Here is a 20563-nt window from a genome sequence, read left to right as displayed (position 1 = left end):
TGTTACAGAAAAGCAAGAAGTTGAGAATTTTTATGGAAAAATCAGAAAAAGAGAAACGAAAGGTAATTAATAGAGAATCTCTTGAGAGACGGACGAGTTTCCAAGAGAGGAAAAAGTGTCTCAAATCCACTGTCTAAAGATGTTATAGAGAGTGGTTCTCAACCTTCCTAATGCTGTAACCCTTTAATACAGTTTCTCATTTTGTGGTGACCCCAACCGTAAAATTATTTTATTGCTACTTCATAAATGTAATTTTTCTATGGTTATGAATCTCAATTCCAATATCTGACATGCAGAGTATCTGATATTCTACACCTAAAGGTTGCAACCCACGGGTTGAGAACCACTGTTTTAGTACAAGGCAGGAGCTGCTCTAAAGCTGCAGTAATCTCTACAGATTTGGTTAATTTTTTAGGTGGTCATGTGTTGAGCCAATGGATGGCTCATGTGCTTTGTTAACACTCACCTAGCCCAGCCATGGAGAAGCCTATGTAATGCTCCCTGCCACTGAAGTTAGGGAAATTTGAAGCCCTCTTTCCCCATCTCCAACTTTTGTTTTATTGGCTGCTGATCTTTTCTATCTTTTAGTCACTGCGTGGAGTTGATACCTCCAACCTTGTAGGTATCTCAAGTGCTATTGCTGCATTAAGTAAGCTCTCTTTGCTCTTACGTTTGCATGATTGGCTTGTAGCTCTACCATGAGGAGAATGAACTCTGTCACAGCCACCAAGAGGTAGCCACAGACTTTCTCAGTTACCTCACATTCAGATTCATGTCAACAGAGTGGGCTTGTAGGTAAGTGGAAGCCTCTTGATAGAAGCCATATTGACCCATAATTTAGTCTTTTGAAGTCAGCAGCAGCAGGAGGAAGGATGTATACAAGGAATAATTGCTTACGTTTTTTTCAGGACCTTGGGAGGCCAGCTGTGCTGGCGCAGAGCCTTGTCTTTCTTACCTGCTTACTTTGACTTTCTCATGCCAAGAACAAGCCATATTATCCATTTTCTCAATGCCCCAGGCTCTTCTCATTTTCAACCCAGCATCTGTTCTCATGGCAACATCTGAGAGCAAATTGCAGTCCACGCCATGGGCCCTCTCCCTTACTACCTTCAGAGAGCAACTTCTATACCAGTTCTGCCTGGATTGAGGGTGAATTTCCCACCTCAGTTAACACAATCAGAGAAGCTGTCACAAACACACCCAGAGATTTGTTTCCATAGTGATTTCAAGTCCCGTCAAACTGACAAGCAAGATTAATCATCACAACATGCTTTCATGTATCTGGAAATACTCCCCAAGCTGCTGCAGGAGGCAGAGCAGAGCTGTGTCTCTCGCCTTGGTCTACTGCCTATGATATGAGATTCTCTCCTCTCTCTCTAGCCATTTCCCAGGTCTCCTAAATTGAAGAATTCCTGAGTATGAGTGTAAGATAAAAATATAAGACACCCAATTAAAATTTAATTTCAGATAAAAATTAATTTAACTGCACCTATGCCTGGGGCATGCACTAAAATGTCGCCTGAAATCCAACTGAATGGGAGCACCTGTTTCGTGTTTGTGAAATCAAGTAAACCTAGCTGAACTATTTTTTGGCTTTGTTTTCTCCACACTATTTCAATCTCCTGGAACAAAGCACTAAAGAAATACCCGCAGATTCACCATGAACTATCTGTCCTTATCAAAGCTGGCATGCTTTTGGACACTACTGCCAAATCATAGCCTATTGTAGCACCTGCCTCACACTTGTAATCTCCATGAGTCTTTCCATGGTCACAATCCCAGTATCTATAGACATAGCCCCTCATCTCCATGAGTCTTTCTATGGTCACAGTCCCAGTGTCTGTAGACATGGCCCTTCATCTCCATGAGTCTTTCTATGACCACAGTCCCAGTGTCTGTAGACATGGACCTTCAATACCTTTGCTTCTGATTTCCTTTACTTTATCATTTCAGATCCTGCTTCTTCATTTCAATTCAACAATAGAAAATGTGGAGGGTTTTCTTCTGTAGTATTAGTACAACTAAAGATGTATCCCTGAGTATAGAATGGACCCAGTTCTGTGGACACTGAATGAAAGCTATCTAGAAGGCACATTTGCTCACCATTGTAAATGCAGCTGTCCCGAGGCAGAAGTTCCAGGTTTGTTTCAGAAAGTTTCTTGAAATCAGGAACTAGATCTAATAGTTGGGGGTGTCATTGGTTTTTCCTTAGTAACATTTTGTATATCTCACTTAACATGAGGACTCACAGGAAAGCACCATCAATTCGTGTTTAGCACATTGAGAGAAGGCTACTAAATGTATGTGGAAATCAATTCCAGCCCTTAAAGAATTTTTTAACATAAGACAAGGATTCTGAACGAGGCACAAAATAAAGCACACATTAAATAAGGAGTCAAGGGGCTGGAGAGATGGCTCAGTGGTTAAGAGCCCTTGCTGCTATTGCAGACAGCCTGTGTTCGGTTCCTAGCACCCATGTCAGGCAACTCATAATCAACTCTAATTTCAACTAATGGAGGTCCTCATTTAGCCTCTATGGGCACGTGGGCACACACACACAAACATATATCTCTTTTTAGAAGTAAATACGCAATCAGCATTACAACTAGAAGAGCACATTTTAAGATGTGCACCTTAGTGGCACCATGATTGTGTGGCCTAGATATGCAGAATATTTTCCCAAGTGTTTCACACTTCGTCTTTTAACTAGAAGATTTTCAAATGTGCTCTGTACAAAATAGCATGTTAACCCCATGTGTTCTTCCCTACAGGCTTTCTATAGTCTTTCATGGTACTTTGATTTCTTCCTTTTTTCAATCCATTAAGAATTTTGTGTAATGGAAATAAAAAATAATGTAAAATGAAGTTAAAATCTTTCTTCCTTCCACTATTTATTCAGTAATCTCTACTGGGCACCTGCCTGTGAGAGAACCTAGAGATGGATTAACTGCAGTTGACAAGAACACAGTTCTAGAGCGGCAGAGATGGCTCAGTGGTTAAGAGCACTGGCTGCTCTGGTAAAGGACCTGGGTTCAGTTCCCAGCACTCCCATGGCAGTTCACACCCATCTGTAACCCTAGTGGCAGGGGATCTGAGATCCTCTTCTGACCTCTAAGGGCACCAAGAACACAGTTCACAGATGCATGTAGGCAAATATTCTATGACATTTTTAAAAATTAAGGGAAAACCAACTCTATAAATAAAGATAAATTTCTGTGGCACAAATTTGAATGAATTTATGAATGAATGAAATGGAGGAAACTTCCTTTTCCAAAGCACTCAGATTGGATGCCCAGACTGTCATTGATGTGTCTTTAATTCCTTCGAATGTTTTCTAAAGTGTCACAGGGGGTGAGAACAAAGGAATAAGGATTGCACCCGTGCTGGATGGGGACATAGAAACTGGGATGGAGATCCTGCTGCGTTCTACACGGGTGACTATTTCAGGCTCCATTCGGGTACCGTAGTCCCGGATCCGGAAGTCGTCCGCTGCCGGAAGTGACGCGCGGTTTGGCGCTCGCGGGAAAGTTGTCTAGCTGGCGGGCGCATCGGTGGGACTCCAAGCTGCTATGAGCCTCTGGGTGGACAAATACCGGCCGTGCTCCCTCGCCCGGCTGGACTATCACAAGGAACAGGCGGCGCAGCTGCGCAACCTGGTGAGCAGACCGGGACGGCGGAGTCCGGCACGTCCCACCGCTTTCTGAAAAGCCCGCGGAAGGGAGAAGGCGGACGCTCCAGGGCTAGCGGGGACCCAAAGTGACAAGTTCCCCAGAGCGCTGCTTCTGCTGCCCGGGGTCCCGTGAGCTTGGGGTGCGGACCTGGCAGAGGCTACAAACCCGGTTGTAGGAGGGGCTGGGGCCGACTGGGTCTCCTGCTGCAGGTAGCTAGATGGCAGGCTGATGGAGGGGCCAGTGCCCTGCACCCTGTTCGTAGTTACTAGCCTCTTCGGAATCACAGCTAAGTCCTTTCTGAAAACGAGGACTTATGTTTTAGTTGTCTTTTTGTTGTTGTTGTTATAATGCGTGCAGTAATGTAAAAATCGAGCATTACACTTCCTGTCTATGCACACCGGTTTTCTTTACTTGTTTATATTTTTAAAGCAGGCATTTAATATGCTATTCCTACGCGTTAATGAATTTACTTTTAAAGTCTACATCTTCTCATCGGATCAAGCCCCCATGCCCATAGTGCCCTTTAGTTTGATGCCATTCTCTTCCTGCGGTTTGATAACACACTCTTTCCCATAGCATCCCTTATGTGCAGTCTTCCTGTACCCCCCAAATGAACTTGCAAGGGAATCAGTGTGCCCCACTCTTAGCAAGAAAATCATTTTGGGAACCCAGGCAAGACAAGCACCTGTCTCAGTTACAGAGATCTGTTCCACATTCCCATCAGCCCTCATTTTTGAAAGTGCCCTTCAGAGAGCTTGCTGAGGGAGTTCCTGCCTTTAAGCATTTAGTGTTGTGCCTTGCATGTTTTGTGTTGTGCGTGCAAGTTAGATTAAATTAGTGACCAGAGAAAGCAAACATTCCAGAGTTTGGTAAATTTTCTATTGGAGTCGGATAGTAAACCAAATTCCTTAGTACTTTAGAAGTAGTTCGTTTAACCTGGAGCACCTGGGTTTGACGAGAGTGAAATGCCTTGTTCCTTCTTCCCTAGGTGCAGTGTGGTGACTTTCCTCACCTCCTAGTATATGGGCCATCAGGTGCTGGAAAAAAGACAAGAATTATGTGTATCCTACGAGAACTTTATGGTGTCGGGGTAGAAAAATTGAGAATTGAACACCAATCTATCACAGTAAGCATCTCTCGTCAGTGTTCTGTAGATGTTTCCGGCAAGGATTTTCAATTTTGGTTATGTATACACCCCTCCCCACTAATGGCTGCCTTGTGTGTGACTTAAGAAATTGTGTGTGTGTGTAGTATGCATACATCAGTTGAAACAGACATTCACAGTGTTGTAAAAGTGAAAATCCACAAAAGTAATTAGCTGTAGAACATGCATGCTTTAATTTGGTACATGGTCGTCATCTCACACCAGTTGTCTGAGAGGGATTGCAAAGACACATTATTAAGCGGGAAGAGTAAAACAGGTGTGCATGGGATTCCCTCTTTCTATGTTATTGTTTGCCATGGAACATGAGTATGTTTTCCTTTATTTCTGTGTTAACATGGAAGACTGTTCAGGTAGTTAGTGATTGGATATACATGAGAAAAAGAAGATAGCCAGTAAGCAAATGTTGAGCAGATTCTTGTTTCGTTCACAGACTCCATCTAAAAAAAAAATTGAAATCAGCACCATTGCCAGTAACTACCACCTTGAAGTTAATCCCAGGTAAACTGCTACTAAATATTATTAGAAAAGTGGTAGAAATTACAATTTTTAGCAAAAAAAAAAATAGTTTACAGTCATTGTCCTCCAGCTTAGAGTTATTTCTTGAAATACTGCTGTACGTTTGAAAGCTTGGTCCACAAAGCAGATTAAGGTAAAGCTGGTTGCTTGACCCACAGCCTGGTGTTGGCTACTGTGCCCTCACTGAAGTCCGCTTGCTCTGCAGAGCTCACAGTTTCCAGTTCCTTGCGTGAATTCTGTTGAGCTATCCTGACTCAGTGTTGGTGAGCGTAAACAAAGCTGTCTAAAAAGTCAATCCTGTCTGGAATAAGTATTTCAGATACCGAATGTGGGCTACCATCCTTCTTTGGTCTAGTTTGTGTTTCGTTGTCTCTATTGGAGGATTATGTTAGGCAATAGCTATTGCCTGGGTGCCTACTGAGATAGAAGGTCCAAGTCCTGCTGTGGGGGTTGGGGGGACACTGGGGACCCATATTACAGTATCAGTTGGGAAAAGTGTCAGAGGTCCTTAGGGCAGCAACCACCACGGACCATGTCACCGAGGTGAGTGTCTCTGAAAAGACGGTGGAATGGAGGGAGCGGGAGGAGGAGTCTTAAGCTCATGCTTGTGTGGATTTGGTGGCAGGCACTATGTATGCTCTACACACACTGTCTCCTTCAGTCCGTAGAGTAACTCTTACACAGTTCATCAAGAGAAAGATGGGGAATGGATCAAGTTATAAAACTAAGAGTGTTTGCTCTGTAGGCTACTTGGGGAATATACCAACTTCATGCCTGGGAAAATGGTCACCAGAGTCCAGATGTTCTGGTCCAGCTATGACAAAGAGAAGAAAACTTAATGCCGTGTGGGTAATTGTAAAGTAAAATGGACAAATGAGATGTAATTAGGTCTTTCTGTAGTGGTAAGGTAGTAGCAGGGTATTTGCTAAACTGTTAGTTTTCTCCTTAAGTAGTAACATTACTGTGAGAGCACACTGAATGCTTTCATACTAATACAATTGAAGTTTGTTAATGAGCCCAAAATATCCCAATTTTAAAGGTTTATAATAGTAACTACATATTACTAGTTTCAACAAAAATTTTAAGCACAAGATTGTACAATTGTAGCCAGGCATGTGTATACTCAAGATGCTGATAAATTGAAAATTGAAAACCAACATGGACCACAAATCAAAATACCATATCAAAAACAAAAGAAAGGAAAACAAACTGCCTGAAATTTTTCGTGTACTAACAGCTTATGAGTAAGGGTGTAATACTTGTTAAGTATTTATAGCCGTGTAATCGTCATTCTCCTGTTGTATAGTGATGCGGGAAACAGTGATCGGGTCGTAATTCAGGAGATGCTGAAGACAGTGGCTCAGTCACAGCAGCTTGAAACCAGCTCACAAAGAGACTTCAAAGGTGAGTGGAGGAGGCTAGCCTCCTGTGAGGCTGCTGGGCACCAGCGCTTCTTCTTATTGGAGTTCAAAATGAATGTGTGCTGGGTACAGTGGCATTTGGGAGGCAGAGGCAGTAGGATCTCTGTAGTTCAAGGCCAGTGTGGTCTACATAGCGAGCTCCAGAGCAGCCGGGCTCCATAAAGAGACTGGTCTCGAAAGAAAGAAAGAAAGAAAAAAATGAATGTGAGCCCCAGCCTCTGCTCGTGGTGTTTGCAGTCCTCTGTCTGCGGTGCCTGTTTGACATTTCAGAACAAGTACTGGGAACACTTATCATTTAAAATAAGAAACAACGTGATTTTAAAATAACTGGTTTGTGACCAAAACTTCCCGTTGTCAACTGTGAACAAAGAAAATGAAAACCAGCTGTAACCCCTCTCGGACAGTCATGACTGATGGTGACTTTGGCTGCCAGTGTTTCTTATACACATGCAATGCTTACATTAAGTCTTCGTGATGACAAAAATGCCGGCATTTGATGTGTTTCATATATGTTGTCAAATTCTTCATCTGTGGGACAATGTAAATTTGTATTTCTCCAAAGCAGTTATCTAATCTGCATGTTGTTATTTTTTATCTTTGTTATTTTGGAGGAAAAAAGTCATTTTTTCTTTTGTATATATATTTATTGTTTGGATTATTCATAGTTACTTTTAGTCTATTTCTTTTGAATGTGTCTATGGTATGTGTCGCCATGGTGTGATGTACAGTGCAAATGTGTGCAAGTGCACATGGAGGCCAGAGTCTTCCTGGCTCGCGCCCTGTCTTCCTAGCTCAATCTTCAGTTTATCCTTGAGGTGGGGTCTCTCACTGAACCTGGATACACTGATTTTGGCTCTACTGAAGAGCCTGTGAGCTCCAGGGATGCAGCTATGTCTGTTTCTCCAACTCTGAGTTTTATGGCCGTCTTTTTACATGGTTTCTGGAGCTGAACTCAGGTGTGCGTGGAGCATACTCTTAGCAGGAAGCGCCTTTGTTACTTATAGAACCAACTACTTGCTCAGTTCTCACTGTCAGGGTCCCAAGTTCTCAGCCACAGATTGGGCCCTGTGGGGCCTGCTCCTGCTTATGGCTTCTGCGTTCACCGGCTGTGACCTGTGTGTCCTGTGTGTGGTCTGTGGTTCTCATTCTCACAGCTGGACAAGTGTTATGGATTCCTCTTTTCACTCCCACTCAGGGTGATGTTGTGTCTTTGTCATTGTTCCCTTTATGCAAATGGGAATGGAGTTTGACTTACACATTGAGGTCATTTTGTCTGTGTACACAATTAAACAGAATCCTGCTGCTATTGCTGTCCTTTGGAAAGTTTGTTAATATAGCAAAAAAAAAAAAAATGCAAAGCTTGGATTCACCCCCTGCCTATTCATAGTTTCTGAACCACTTGGGGCTGACTGGTCCTTGATTGCAGCCAGATGCAATTTTCCTGTACGTCCTCCCAGATTCTCCTGTTGACTGTACCCATTAGCTATGACTCTTGCATCAGAGATTTCCAAAGTATTAACAAGTTCCTTGAGTTTATAGCATAGATCAACACATCCTTGTCTTGCACCTTTTTTTTTTTTTTGCCATAAAAGCATTTATTAAAGGGGAGAAAGGGAGAGAGAGAGAGAGAGAGAGAGAGAGAGAGAGAGAGAGAGAGAGAGAGAAAGCTTGTCTTGCAACTTTGTTATGATAAAAGCTGAGATGAAGTGAGAAGTTCTAATTTAACTTCATTTTGACCAGGGTTTCTTAGTCTTGTTTGATTATAACATTTTAAAAAATATGATTCTGCCCTTTGCAGAGGTGAAAGTAGAATATCAGCCGTCTATTTAGGACGTCACACCTATTAATATGATTAATATGATTAATATGATTCTGCCCTTTGCAGAGGTGAAAGTGAAATATCAGCCATCTATTTAGGACGTCACACCTATTAATGAGGACACAGTAAAGGCAGATGGTGACTTAACGCTTGAGTGGCCTCCAGTTGAAGCTGGTTTGTTTCTTTTTGACCCAGTGGTATTATTGACAGAGGTGGACAAACTCACAAAGGATGCTCAGCATGCCTTGCGCAGAACCATGGAGAAGTACATGTCCACCTGCAGGCTGATCTTGTGTTGCAATTCCACATCTAAGGTGATCCCCCCGATCCGCAGTAGGTGCCTGGCAATTCGTGTGCCTGCTCCCAGCATTGATGACGTAAGTCATGTTAAGCTTTCCTGAAATATCTTGGCTCAAGTTTTGTTTTCTAAAACATGGTGAAGCATATCAGACAGACCGAAAGGTCAACCATTAGTAGGTGTACAGAGTGATGTGTTTACTGGTAAATACAAATATAAAACATGTTCTCTTGCATCTATCTTTTAACAAACGAGTGTTATGAATTCAGTGCATAAGGACTGATGAAGTATTTAATGTCTTCTACCTGAAGCTGATTTACTTTGTTAGAGGGGAAATGGAGCATAGGGACGTAGAGAACGTGAGAATTCCTGGTTCCTTTGGGGGAGTCAGTGCACTGTTTTCCCTTTCATCTTAACAGCTGTCAATAAATGTACGAGTTTCTCCCAGTAGACAGCGCTCACTCATAACAGACAGTGAAGACTGCACAGCAGCAGCACTGTGAAAGGGCTCCACAGCCATGCGGACAGAAGTTAGACATTGGCTCATGTATTTTCGTCTTTGTTGACTTGTCTTTCAGATTTGCAGTGTGTTATCCACTGTCTGCAAGAAGGAGGGTCTGGCTCTTCCTTCGAAGCTGGCTCACAGGCTGGCAGAGAAGTCCTGCAGGAACCTCAGGAAAGCCTTACTGATGTGTGAAGCTTGCAGAGTGCAGCAGTGAGTGGGGCCGGCACAGGGAGCATCGGGAGCATGGCGATGTGGTGTTGATTTATTTTCTCTTGTGTCATAGGTACCCTTTTACTGAAGACCAAGAAATCCCCGAGACAGACTGGGAGGTGTATTTGAGGGAGACTGCAAATGCTATCGTCAGTCAGCAGACTCCACAGAGGTAACAGTGTGAGGGAGGCACAGACACCATGATGTTTACAAGTATAATTCTCGAGTCTCATTTGAAAAGGGAAAAAATTGCATGTAAGACCTGAAATACAGTGATCCTAAGTAGTTAGTGTGTATAGTTTGTTTTTCTTCAATCTGTTTAACATGTAAAATTGAACTTTATTCATCTTCCTCCCCCCCCAGAAAGTAGCTTAGTTTTATTGCACAGCATAAAGTGCCTGGTGTGCTCAGGCTGAAAGAACAGTTGTCATTGTCGTAATTGCTTTGTAATTGATGCGGAATGTGCTAGAAAGACACTGAGCTTCCAGTTTGAGAGCTAACTTAGCCAAATGTTTCTCTCATGGAGATACTGTTTGTTGTCCTGCCAAGGGCACTTGTGCTTTGGTACAGAGATCAAAGAGATTGTACGTTATGGGTCCAGAACTGCAAGACACTGCTCATGCCCAAGGACAGGATCTGTGGTGAGGAATACGAAGTACTTAGAAAGCATCGTTGTGCCACACTCCAAAGTTGTTTCCTTTCACGTCTGTGGGTTTCTTACTCAGTAGTGGACAGGACTGAAATGTCTCAGCCACTAGTTGTTTAGTTTATGGCAGCTTAACTAAGACAGGCTCCATAGCTCTGAATAAACATGACAATTTTGAGGTCCCCTACTGTTGCAGTGTGGCATTTTCTCAGCCTCACTGAAGCGCAGCCTCATCCTTGCCGTCACAGCTGAGAAGCCAGCCGCCTTGAGCCCCAGGGGGAGTAGATTGTTTTTAGGGTGCAGAATAGACTTGAGTGCAGCCATGAGTGCCTGAGCATCCCTGGTTTAGATGAAAACATTGGTGAGAGGAGTGTGTGTTTCTAGGTAGATATCAGATGAGTTAGGGTTCGGAAGATTCTTCTGTCAGTTAGTTGAAGGCGCAAGTCATAAACAATCCCACACCAGTTTGGAATTGTGATTAATAGGGTGGTATTTATTTAAAGGGGAATAAACTTACAGATCACGGTCCCAGACAACAGCCCTCTGCGCACGCAATTGGGAAGAAGTCTAGTCGCCAGAACCGGAGCAGGAAGTAAAGAGAGAGAGGAGGGAAGTGGCCGCTTTTTTTAAAGGGAAAGATACCACGCCCCAATGGGCTGGTATCTTGGTGGCTATTGGCTGGAGGAGCGGAAGGACCTCCCGCAACACCTCCCCCTTTTATTTAAGTAAGAGAGTTCTAAACCTACTATGAAATTATATACAATAAGTACAAATATCCTATTCTAACTAGCTTAGGTCTTATATAATAAATAGCTTGGCTAAGTCATGAGTCGAAAGTAACTACATTTATATAGTCTTCAACCCCATCGAAGATCTGAGAAGGGAAATAATGTTACCTGAGTAATTAGGAAGTGCAATCAAACAACTTCTAAAACATGCAACAAATCACAGAGACAACTAGCTACCTGGGCAATCACCCAAGGTCACGTTTGCAGCGTTGAAGCAACCAACTTTGGCTAAGGCCTAACATAACTGACACACCATTTTCAAAGGCAAGAAACTTGTCAAAACTATCTTACCCTGTCTTGGCAGGATATGACAGTCCTGTTTTTTCCATTCACAGATACTCTGTATTTCTGTCAGTGGTTGAGGTATGGGCATTTCTTTACCCAAAGGCCAGTTCAGCCAAGAAGAAAGGCTCCGGGTGGAGTGTCTTTGGTGCTCAACATTCTCTCGGGAATAGAGCGGTGTTGCCAGGAGCAATTGTGTCTCACTACCACAAAACTCTGAGTTAGATTAAAGGCCATTTTCTACAGCTCTTTGAAGAGGTTGAAGATTATCTATCTATACTGAGTATAATCTCTATGTATCTAAAGAACCTGATTAGTCTAATTATAAATGACAAACTTAGAATACTATTGATCTATATAATTCTCAATACCTATCTAACTTAAAGACTAAGACAATAAATAACTGTGAAACAAATGAGGACAATGACCTCCAAATATAAGCAATGTACAAATATACATTGCAGTATGGTAAATATATATCAATACACAAGCAATATGTAAATATCTTAATCAGAGGTAGAAATGTACACTGCAATATGGTAAATATATACAATATATATCAATACAATATATGTCAATACATAAAAAATGTTTTTAAACAGAGGTAGAAACATGCATGCATACAATAGTCAATATAATTTCACTTTGTATCAATATATAAGAATCGATACCAATACATTTGTCTCAAAACAATAACTCACAAGTACCAACAAGTGGTTAGTGCAGGTGGTTAGTGAGACCTTGTGCTGCTGCTGTGTTGTACTCTATGTGTGACAAAGAGAGGAGTTTGAACGTGTGCTTTTAAGAGAGAACTTCTAAATCCCTGTCTTGATTTACCTGCAGTGGAGCATCTGCAGTAGCTTATTCAGAACCCTGGAGAGTTGTGTTTTTCTTGGTAATGCATTGTAGAAAGACAGAGACAGTTGTTTTCTGAGTTTAGGGAATATCGTTATTTATTCTTGTTCTGACATGCAGTGTGTGCATTTCCGTCCCATCCTCCAGAAAATGCTATGAGGGAAGCCTGAGTTAGGGACTCGGGTTTGCACTCGTATTGGCTTATCCTGGTTGAGGTTATCCCGGAGCTCTGCCTGTCCCTTCTGTGAAGGTCAGCTTTGTGTCCCTGCTGCATTGTTTATAGACTAGGTTCATACTTCATGCTGACATTACCTCATCTCTTGTGTGATCGACTGGAGACAGGCCAGTCTTTTCCCAGCCTCTCTGTAGATACTTTAAGCATAAAATTCTAAGCTGCATAAACATAGTACTTGATTCATCAGTAGAGTGAGTGTATTTAGTTTCTGGTGTGAACGAGCTCCAGTTCCACATTTCAAGTTCTTGATTTCTGTTTTTTCTTAATTTTTATTACTCTGCATGCTTTTGTGTGTGTGTTCATGTTTGTGTGTGTTTATACGCGTGCACTCGCTCATAAGTGCAAACAGCCGTGAGTGTGTCTCTGTAGAGATCAGAGGATGGCTTTTGGGAGTCATTTTGGCCCTTCACCATGGGTTCTGGGCAATCAGACTCAGGTTATTAGGTTTGCAAAACAAGCAGATTACCCAGCAATCCATCTCTCAGGCCCCGGAAGTCTAGATTTCCCTTCAGCACTATTGTGAGTGACATAATGAGGAGCCCTTATTATAAATACCTACTGTTAAAAAGTATGGAAAAAAAACTTTCCAAAACTGAACTGGTCCTTGGTCCTGGTGGATTATCCTAGGAAGCTGAGGCAGAAAGAGTGCTACCAATTCAAAGCCGGCATGAGCTACATGAGGCCCAGGCCAATTGGCCTACAGAATGAGACTGTTTGAGAAGATAAACTGAAGTGGATGTACTGGGGCTGTCTCTCATTGGTACAGCACAAGTCAGGCAGCTTCTGTCTACAGCTGGGTGATAAATCAAGTAAGAAACTTGACCTTACCAGCTGGGTCATTAAAATTGTTCCTTCTTTTTTTTTTTATCACAAAGTGGCAATTTCTTTGTCTTTCGTAGGCTCCTTGAAGTCCGCGGGAGGCTCTATGAGCTTCTCACTCACTGTATTCCTCCTGAGATGATAATGAAGGTAAGTGGCCCTGTTTGACATCTTGAGCATTCCTAGCTATAACCTGACACTAGTCCTGTGATCACAGAGCTTTTGTAATGCTAAGGTACATCATCATCAGTTTTAGCATTTCAGTAATTCTACAGATGCATTCTTCCTATGTGCCAGGCACACTTAGGGGACCACAGAAGATGGGAGGGAAGACCTCAGTTGTGATGCTGTTTTCATGGGAGTGACACAGGAGACAAGTGAAGAATATTTCTAATGTATTGAGTCTTTAAAGAAAGGAAGGTCAAGTAATAACAGAGCCGAGTTATGCACAGCCATGGTCGGCTGCTCAGGGAAAGGTTTTTTCCAGCTGACATTCAGCACTAAGGATGGAACTGTATAAGTGGTTGAGAAACAGATGTTCTAGGAAAGACATGGTGTACGTGGAGAAATGAGGCCGAGGATGTAGGTACAGTCTAGTCTTTGTAGGATCACTCTGCTGGCCGCTTAGCTAAATTTGCTGATTTCAGGTATTAGGGAATTCACAGTTTGATTCTATTGAAATTGCACAGTAATGTGAACAAACTCACATGATACAGAATACAAGGTCGTCCTTTCTATATAGGTGTTATTAATGCTTTGAATAGACTTGTTCTTTTCACCTAGTAACAGGTGCTGTGTGCATGTGTGTGTGTATGTGTGTGTGTGTTTAGTAGTGTGTAGTCTGTTCACTGTACTGAGTCTTCATTCAACAGCATAGGCTAGATGACCATGTCAGTTTTTTGAAGGTTGCCTTTATTGGTGCAACTTTGGATTGCCTATATTATTAATGTAATAAATATGATAATAACTGCCTTGGGACTTAGGTCATTGCACCCTTGTGCAACTGCACACAGCTGCTCTCAACTTATGAGGGCTTTTTCTTTTTTTCTGATAAACCCATAATAAGTTGAACATGTCATGCAAATGACGTAGCCAGGTCTGGTGGCCACTTGGATGAGGTAGAAGGATCTCTTGAGCACATCAGCCTGGGCCACAGTGAGACCTTGTCTGAAAGAACAGAAGAGAATTTAGTGCATCTTACTTACCCATCAGACAGCACAGGTCAGTGATAATGTGCTGTAGATTATGACTGTCACCATCAGGATCATGTGACTGGTGTGATTCCCTACATGGTGCCACGGTCTCAAGAGAATATTATACTGCATATCTCTAGCCCGGAAAAAGATCAAAATCTAAGATACAATTTACTTTTTTAACCATTTTTTAAAAATTTTTTGAGCTTATAATTACCCCTTTTCTCTTTCCTCACTCCAAGCCCTCCCCATACCCTTTTTCTTCCTTCTTCTTGCTGTCTTTAAAATTCATGGCTTCTTTTTTATTAATTGTTTACACATACACACACGCACACAGATTTGGGTGCATGTGTGTATTCCTAAAGACATATGTACAACTTGCTCAGTCTGTATAATGTCAGTTGTATCAAGATACACTTTCTTCTGCACCTGTCTTCTGTATCATCAATAAAGCTAACAAAGCGAAAGGAAAGAAAAAAATGATCCATTAATTCAGACTGTTGCAAGGGATTTTCTGTGTTTGGAATTTGGAAGACATTAGATAAGCGCCAGGTTTTATTGTATACATGGTGTTTTTGGCTTTGTTGAAGACTGCTGATTCATACAAAAAAGCAACATATATATACATATATATACATATATACATACATGTAAGTATATACGCCTGCATACAGAAATAAAAACTATATTAAAGCTTTACCTTTATGAGGGAGAGGTGTAAGCATGTTTGGCTATTTTTCCCCCAGACTGCTTTTTAAGTCTCCTTCCTTCTGTAGGGCCTGCTCTCAGAGCTCTTACACAACTGCGATGGGCAGCTGAAAGGGGAGGTGGCACAGATGGCAGCCTATTATGAACATCGACTGCAGCTGGGCAGCAAAGCCATTTATCACTTGGAGGCATTTGTGGCCAAGTTTATGGCCCTTTATAAGAAGTTCATGGAGGACGGACTGGAAGGCATGGTTTTCTGATGCAGCCAGCGGCTCCTCCAAGTGCCTCAGAAGTTGCGTTTATGCCGATTTGCTCTGGGACTGTGGGTACAATAAACTTCTTTCTTTACTAAATTGTTATTGTGGGTTTTTTTTTATTTGTTTTTAAATGAATCGTCTCTGAACTATTAATCATTTTTATTCATTATTTTTATATGTATGGGTGTTTTGCATGCTTGAGTATGAATGCTTCTGTACCATGTTCATTATTGCTGCCAGGAGAGGGTGCTGGAGCCCCTGGGACCTGAGTTACAGATGTTTGTGAGGTGCTGGGTATTGAACGTGGTCCTCTGCAAGAACAAGTGACTTTTGGCCACTAAGCCATTTCTCTAGCTGCTGAACTATAAAAGACTTGCAAAGCCTCTATGATCTTGCCCTTAGTGTTGTGGTATACTGGGAATCCTGTTTCTTTTTCTTTAATTTTTTAAAGGGTATAAATATAGAGGGTGGACACTGAAATGTCCAGATTCCTGTGCTGCTTTACAAGGAAATACCCAGAGATTGTTGTACAGAGTTCACATAAGCCACAGGACCTCTATAGAAAATGTAACCATAGCTGGGCGGTGGTGGCGCATGCCTTTAATCCCAGCACTCGGGAGGCAGAGGCAGGCGGATCTCTGTGAGCTCGAGACCAGCCTGGTCTACAAGAGCTAGTTCTAGGACAGGCTCCAAAACCACAGAGAAACCCTGTCTCGAAAAACCAAAAAAAAAAAAAAAAAAAAAAAGGGCTACATGAGCTTTGCCAGCTGCCAGTCTTTCCTCCTGGAAGCCTTTTTTATGTTAATCTATAGAATTTCTAGCTTCAAACTAGACTCTGCAGAGGTGACTCACTTAGATTTTCTTCTGTCCTTTAAGACTGTCAAAGAGTTTTGATCAGGAGAATAATGTAACACTTTGGAACAAAGATCCATCCTAGGAGTCCCACACTGGAGGATGGAGAACCTCCACAACCACCATGACCTTAGCCTCGGTGCTGTGGTAGACAGGAGGGATGGGGACCCAGACACTGCAGAAAGCCAGCATGCTTAAGCCCCAAGGGGAAACACAGGACCAGGAGATCTTATCCAAGTCATGGATGATGGAGGAAGGTCATTGGTTAATTAAAAAAGAAACTGCTTGGCCCTCATAGGTTAGAACATAGGTGGGTGGAGTACAGAGAACAGAATGCTGGGAGGAAGAGGAAGTGAGCGCAGATTCAGGGCAGCTCCTCTCAGAGGCAGACGCGATGCAGCCAGCTGCCAAGTCAGACGTGCTGAATCTTTCCCGGTAAGACTGGTGCTACACAGATTATTAGAGATGGGTTGATCGGGATATGAGAATTAGCCAGTAAGGGCTAGAGCTAATGGGCCAAGCAGTGTTTAAAAGAATACAGTTTGTGTGTTGTTATTTCGGGGCATAAGCTAGCCAGGCTACCAGGAGCTGGGGCGGCTAGAACACAGCCCGCAGCTCCCATTACACATGGAACCAATGTAAGTGTTAGAGCTCTGTAGGGAATGTATCATGACAATTGTGAGCCTTGGAACACCACAAAATTATACTGCATAACAAATCTCACACAAGAGATTTATTAGAAGGGAAAAACTCAGGAAGGCAGCTGCCTCTGCTTGGGCAAGAAGCAGAAGAAAATTGAACAGACGATAGGGTTTATATATTTTCTTGGGGAGGGGAACAGAGCTTTCCAGGATGGAGATTTCAAAGGTGGGGATTTGTGGGATTTCAAGTCCTGAGCTTGGGTGGACTTTTTACTCTGTATGGTAAGGAATGGGTCTAGCCATTAGGGCAATTAGAGTGTTCTGTGGGTGGTATCTGGTGGTTGGAGGTTCTCATGTGAGGGACTTGGCGACTCATGTGCCTTGAAAGGCTTCCAGTAGGTACAAAAAGAAATATTTATTTGTATTCTCACAATGTTCATTATAGACTACTGAATAGGGAACATTTGACCAGAATTTAACTACTTCTCATTGTCGCTAAAATCCCTGATAAAATTACAGACCATCATTCACTCTAATCAGAGCCCAAATGTAGTTGGTGGAGTCAAGTGGCAGAGAAGGTGAATCTTCATTTTATATATTGGTCACAGACTATACATTACATGGTTGCTAATACTATGCACAGACACTGAACCTGTTAACCATCGTTAACCATCAAAGATGGTGGATTAAGCTCCTGGATCTCATCCAAAGGTAAATTTGGGTCTAGGTGTTCTGGGACACAAACTCCTTGATGGACACACATGAACTCATTAGGGAAATTCACACTTCAGTTGTGACGTCACCTCTCAGCACAACCTTTAGGACAATTGTTTTTATGGTTGAAGAAGGACTTATCCACTTAACACCAAGAGAACCTCAAAAGAAAACAGTGAGCAGGAATCGGAACCATCACCAACTCCAGAAGAAAATTGATAAGGTCCATTATAGACAAAGGTGCCTTACAAACGCATAAAAACTATTTGGCCCACTGTATAACTTGGATTGTTAACACATATTATCTAAACTGTGGCAGGATTGCATAGTTAAAGCAAATCTCTCAAACATTGATTTCCTGAAACATTATTGAGCACCTGTTCTTAGGCCTGGTTCACAAATGTTTACCACTTGTTTGTTCTGTGGTTTCATCAAGTTAGCTTTAGTTTGATTTTATAGCTAGTGACAAAGCTTGTGTCCAATGCGTTATGTAACCTTTAAAAGAATGGAAAATGGGGAAAATCCAATTTAGATTATTTTAAAATATCTTTTCAGATAATTTGACTTGGTCTAAAATTTAAATCCAACTTTCTTCTAATACAATATTTTGCAAAAAAGAGAACAAGGTAAAAATTTAAAATTTTTGGTTGTCAGTTTTGGAAGTATTTACAAGAATAAATGGAGAACAGAATTTAATAGCATATTGGATTTCTATAAATTTCATGCTAAGAATTACAGCTACAGACTGTTAAGGTTGTTTTAAATTGTTTCCAGTTTTAGTGTTCCACATGTATTTTAGCTAAGTATCTGACATCCTTTTTTTTCCCCCTCATGGTATAGACTTAGGCAGATAGAGGGATGTGCGGGGAGATGAGTGGCAGATTGGGTGGATGGGTGGATAGCTAAGTAAATGGATGTATAGATGGATGAATCGATAGATGGATGAGTGGATGGATGGGACGATGGGTGATAGATGGGTGGGTAGGCAAGTGCATGGGTGAATGGATGAGGGGATGGATGGGAGGATGGATGGATACATGAAGGCACGGATGCATGGGTGGGTGGTGGATAGAAGATGTGTAAGTTTGTACATCACTGTACCACAGAAAGCAGATCAGTGCACAAACCATGAACTTCACTACTTAGATCTTATTCACTAAAATACTGTTAGAAGATGGATGTTTTCATCCCTGTACATTCTTAACACATCAAAATTATGAGCATAGGATGATGAGGGGGTGTGAACGCTGTGTAATATTTACTGAAATAGGCAGCACTTTTGAATCTGTTACAAACTGGGGGGAATATATCAGAGTAGCAAGGAGCTTTTTATTTTGAAGGAGAGTATCTGTTATCTTTCAGTATCGATGTAGTTGTAAATTGACTCTAAAGTGGTATTAAAAACTGTCAAACAGTTCAGGAGTCATATCTAAATAAAACCACACGTGTGTGTCTACATGCTCTGCTTATTTACAACGACACTTAACTCCTCAGGGAGAGAAGCAAGACACACAGGGTCTCTAGCTGATGTTTTCCTTGGGAGACTGGGCGATCCACTGCCATCTGTACTAAATTTCTGTGTGACCACAGGCCCTGAGGGATTCTGTGAATGCAGAGGGGAAGCACTAGTGTAGGTCAACACCTTGCTGGAAACAGTAACAACACGATCGTTGGGTAGAGAGACCAGGGCAACGAGGGCCCTAGCGTGTTTAGTCTCCATAATAATCATGAATAATCTGTGACACTCGTGGCACATGAGGTATTTTTACTGTTTAATTTCTTCCCATTTCACCTGGAGAAACCAGAGTAAAGGCACATTATTGACTGGGTCTTGAAGTTCCAACGAGTTACCTAATGGTCACAAAGTGTTGAGCCCGGCACAGAAGACAGGAATGAAGGGGGCTACAGATGCCCTAAGACAGTTAGATGCTGGCCTGGCACCATTCCATCCTCTCTGCAGTTGTTGAAATCCACCCGTTGATTGGTCATTCAAAGGTTCAGAGGAAGGTATAGCTTCATTCTGAGGTCGTTTAGTCACAGTATATATGATGAGAAATTATCAAGATGTTATGGATTAGTCTGATAATTGAGCTCTAAGGAGATAGCTCAGTTGATAAAATACTTAACAAGCAAACATGAGGGCCAAAGTTTGATTTCCAGAGTCCCCATTAAAATAAGCAAAAGCCTAATTTGGGCCTATGCAGGCTCCCCCACTACTAGTCCAGAGTGAGTGAGCTCTTACTAGTTCAGATCAGCTGCTTCTGTGGGTATCCCCATCATGGTCTTGATCCCTTTGCATGTGGGAGTCAGTTGTGAGGCTTGGGCAATCTGTGGGGTCCCTGACAGTGGTACCAGAATTTATCCCTAGTGACTGAGCTGTTGTCTAGGAGCACATTCTTTTTGGAGGGATTCCTTGCTCACCCTAGATAGAGGGGGGAGGGCCTTGTTCATGCCTGGAAGTGAAGTGTCAGAGTTTGTTGATTGCCCATGGGAAGCCTGACCCTTTCTGAGAGTAGATGGTGGGAGTTGGTGGGGGAAGTGGGAGGAGGAGAGGGGGTGGGAACGGGGATAGCTATGTAAGATGAGAAAAAATTGTATTAGGAAAATCTTAATAAAAAATAAGCAAAAGTTGGACTTGGTGGCAAAGAGGGAACAAAGTTAAGTGAATCTTTGGGGCTCACTAGCCAGCCAGCCAGCCATAGGCAGTCCCAGGTCAGTGGGGTATCTTGCCCCCAAAATGGCACCTGAGAAATGACACCTGAAGCTGGTCTCTGGCCCACACATGCACATACCCAGGGTTGCGCGCACACACACACACACACACACACACACACACACACACAGTAAAATAAAAAAAAAAATCTCACTTCCAGCAGTCAGAAAACAGAGTCAGGCGGATCTCTTGAGTTGTAGGTCAGCCTGGACTACCCCGGAGTGAGTTTCAGGACAGCCAGAACTGCATAGAGAA

The 20563-nt window shown here is 42.3% G+C and overlaps 1 protein-coding gene across 1 annotated transcript; it reads left to right on the top strand.

Moving 5' to 3' along the window:
• Nucleotides 1-3522: 3522 nt before the first annotated feature.
• Nucleotides 3523-15490, top strand: LOC130871189 (replication factor C subunit 3). The gene is made up of 9 exons (XM_057764507.1): nucleotides 3523-3656; nucleotides 4660-4797; nucleotides 5267-5334; nucleotides 6659-6756; nucleotides 8788-8969; nucleotides 9469-9605; nucleotides 9679-9777; nucleotides 13311-13380; nucleotides 15200-15490. Exons 1-9 carry the CDS (start codon nucleotides 3570-3572, stop codon nucleotides 15389-15391), a joined length of 1071 nt encoding a protein of 356 aa, XP_057620490.1. The 5' UTR covers nucleotides 3523-3569; the 3' UTR covers nucleotides 15392-15490.
• Nucleotides 15491-20563: the final 5073 nt, after the last annotated feature.

Source organism: Chionomys nivalis, chromosome 3, assembly GCF_950005125.1.
Source record: "Chionomys nivalis chromosome 3, mChiNiv1.1, whole genome shotgun sequence".
Taxonomy (NCBI): Eukaryota; Metazoa; Chordata; class Mammalia; order Rodentia; family Cricetidae; genus Chionomys; species Chionomys nivalis.
This window is presented reverse-complemented; position numbering and strand designations above follow the sequence as displayed.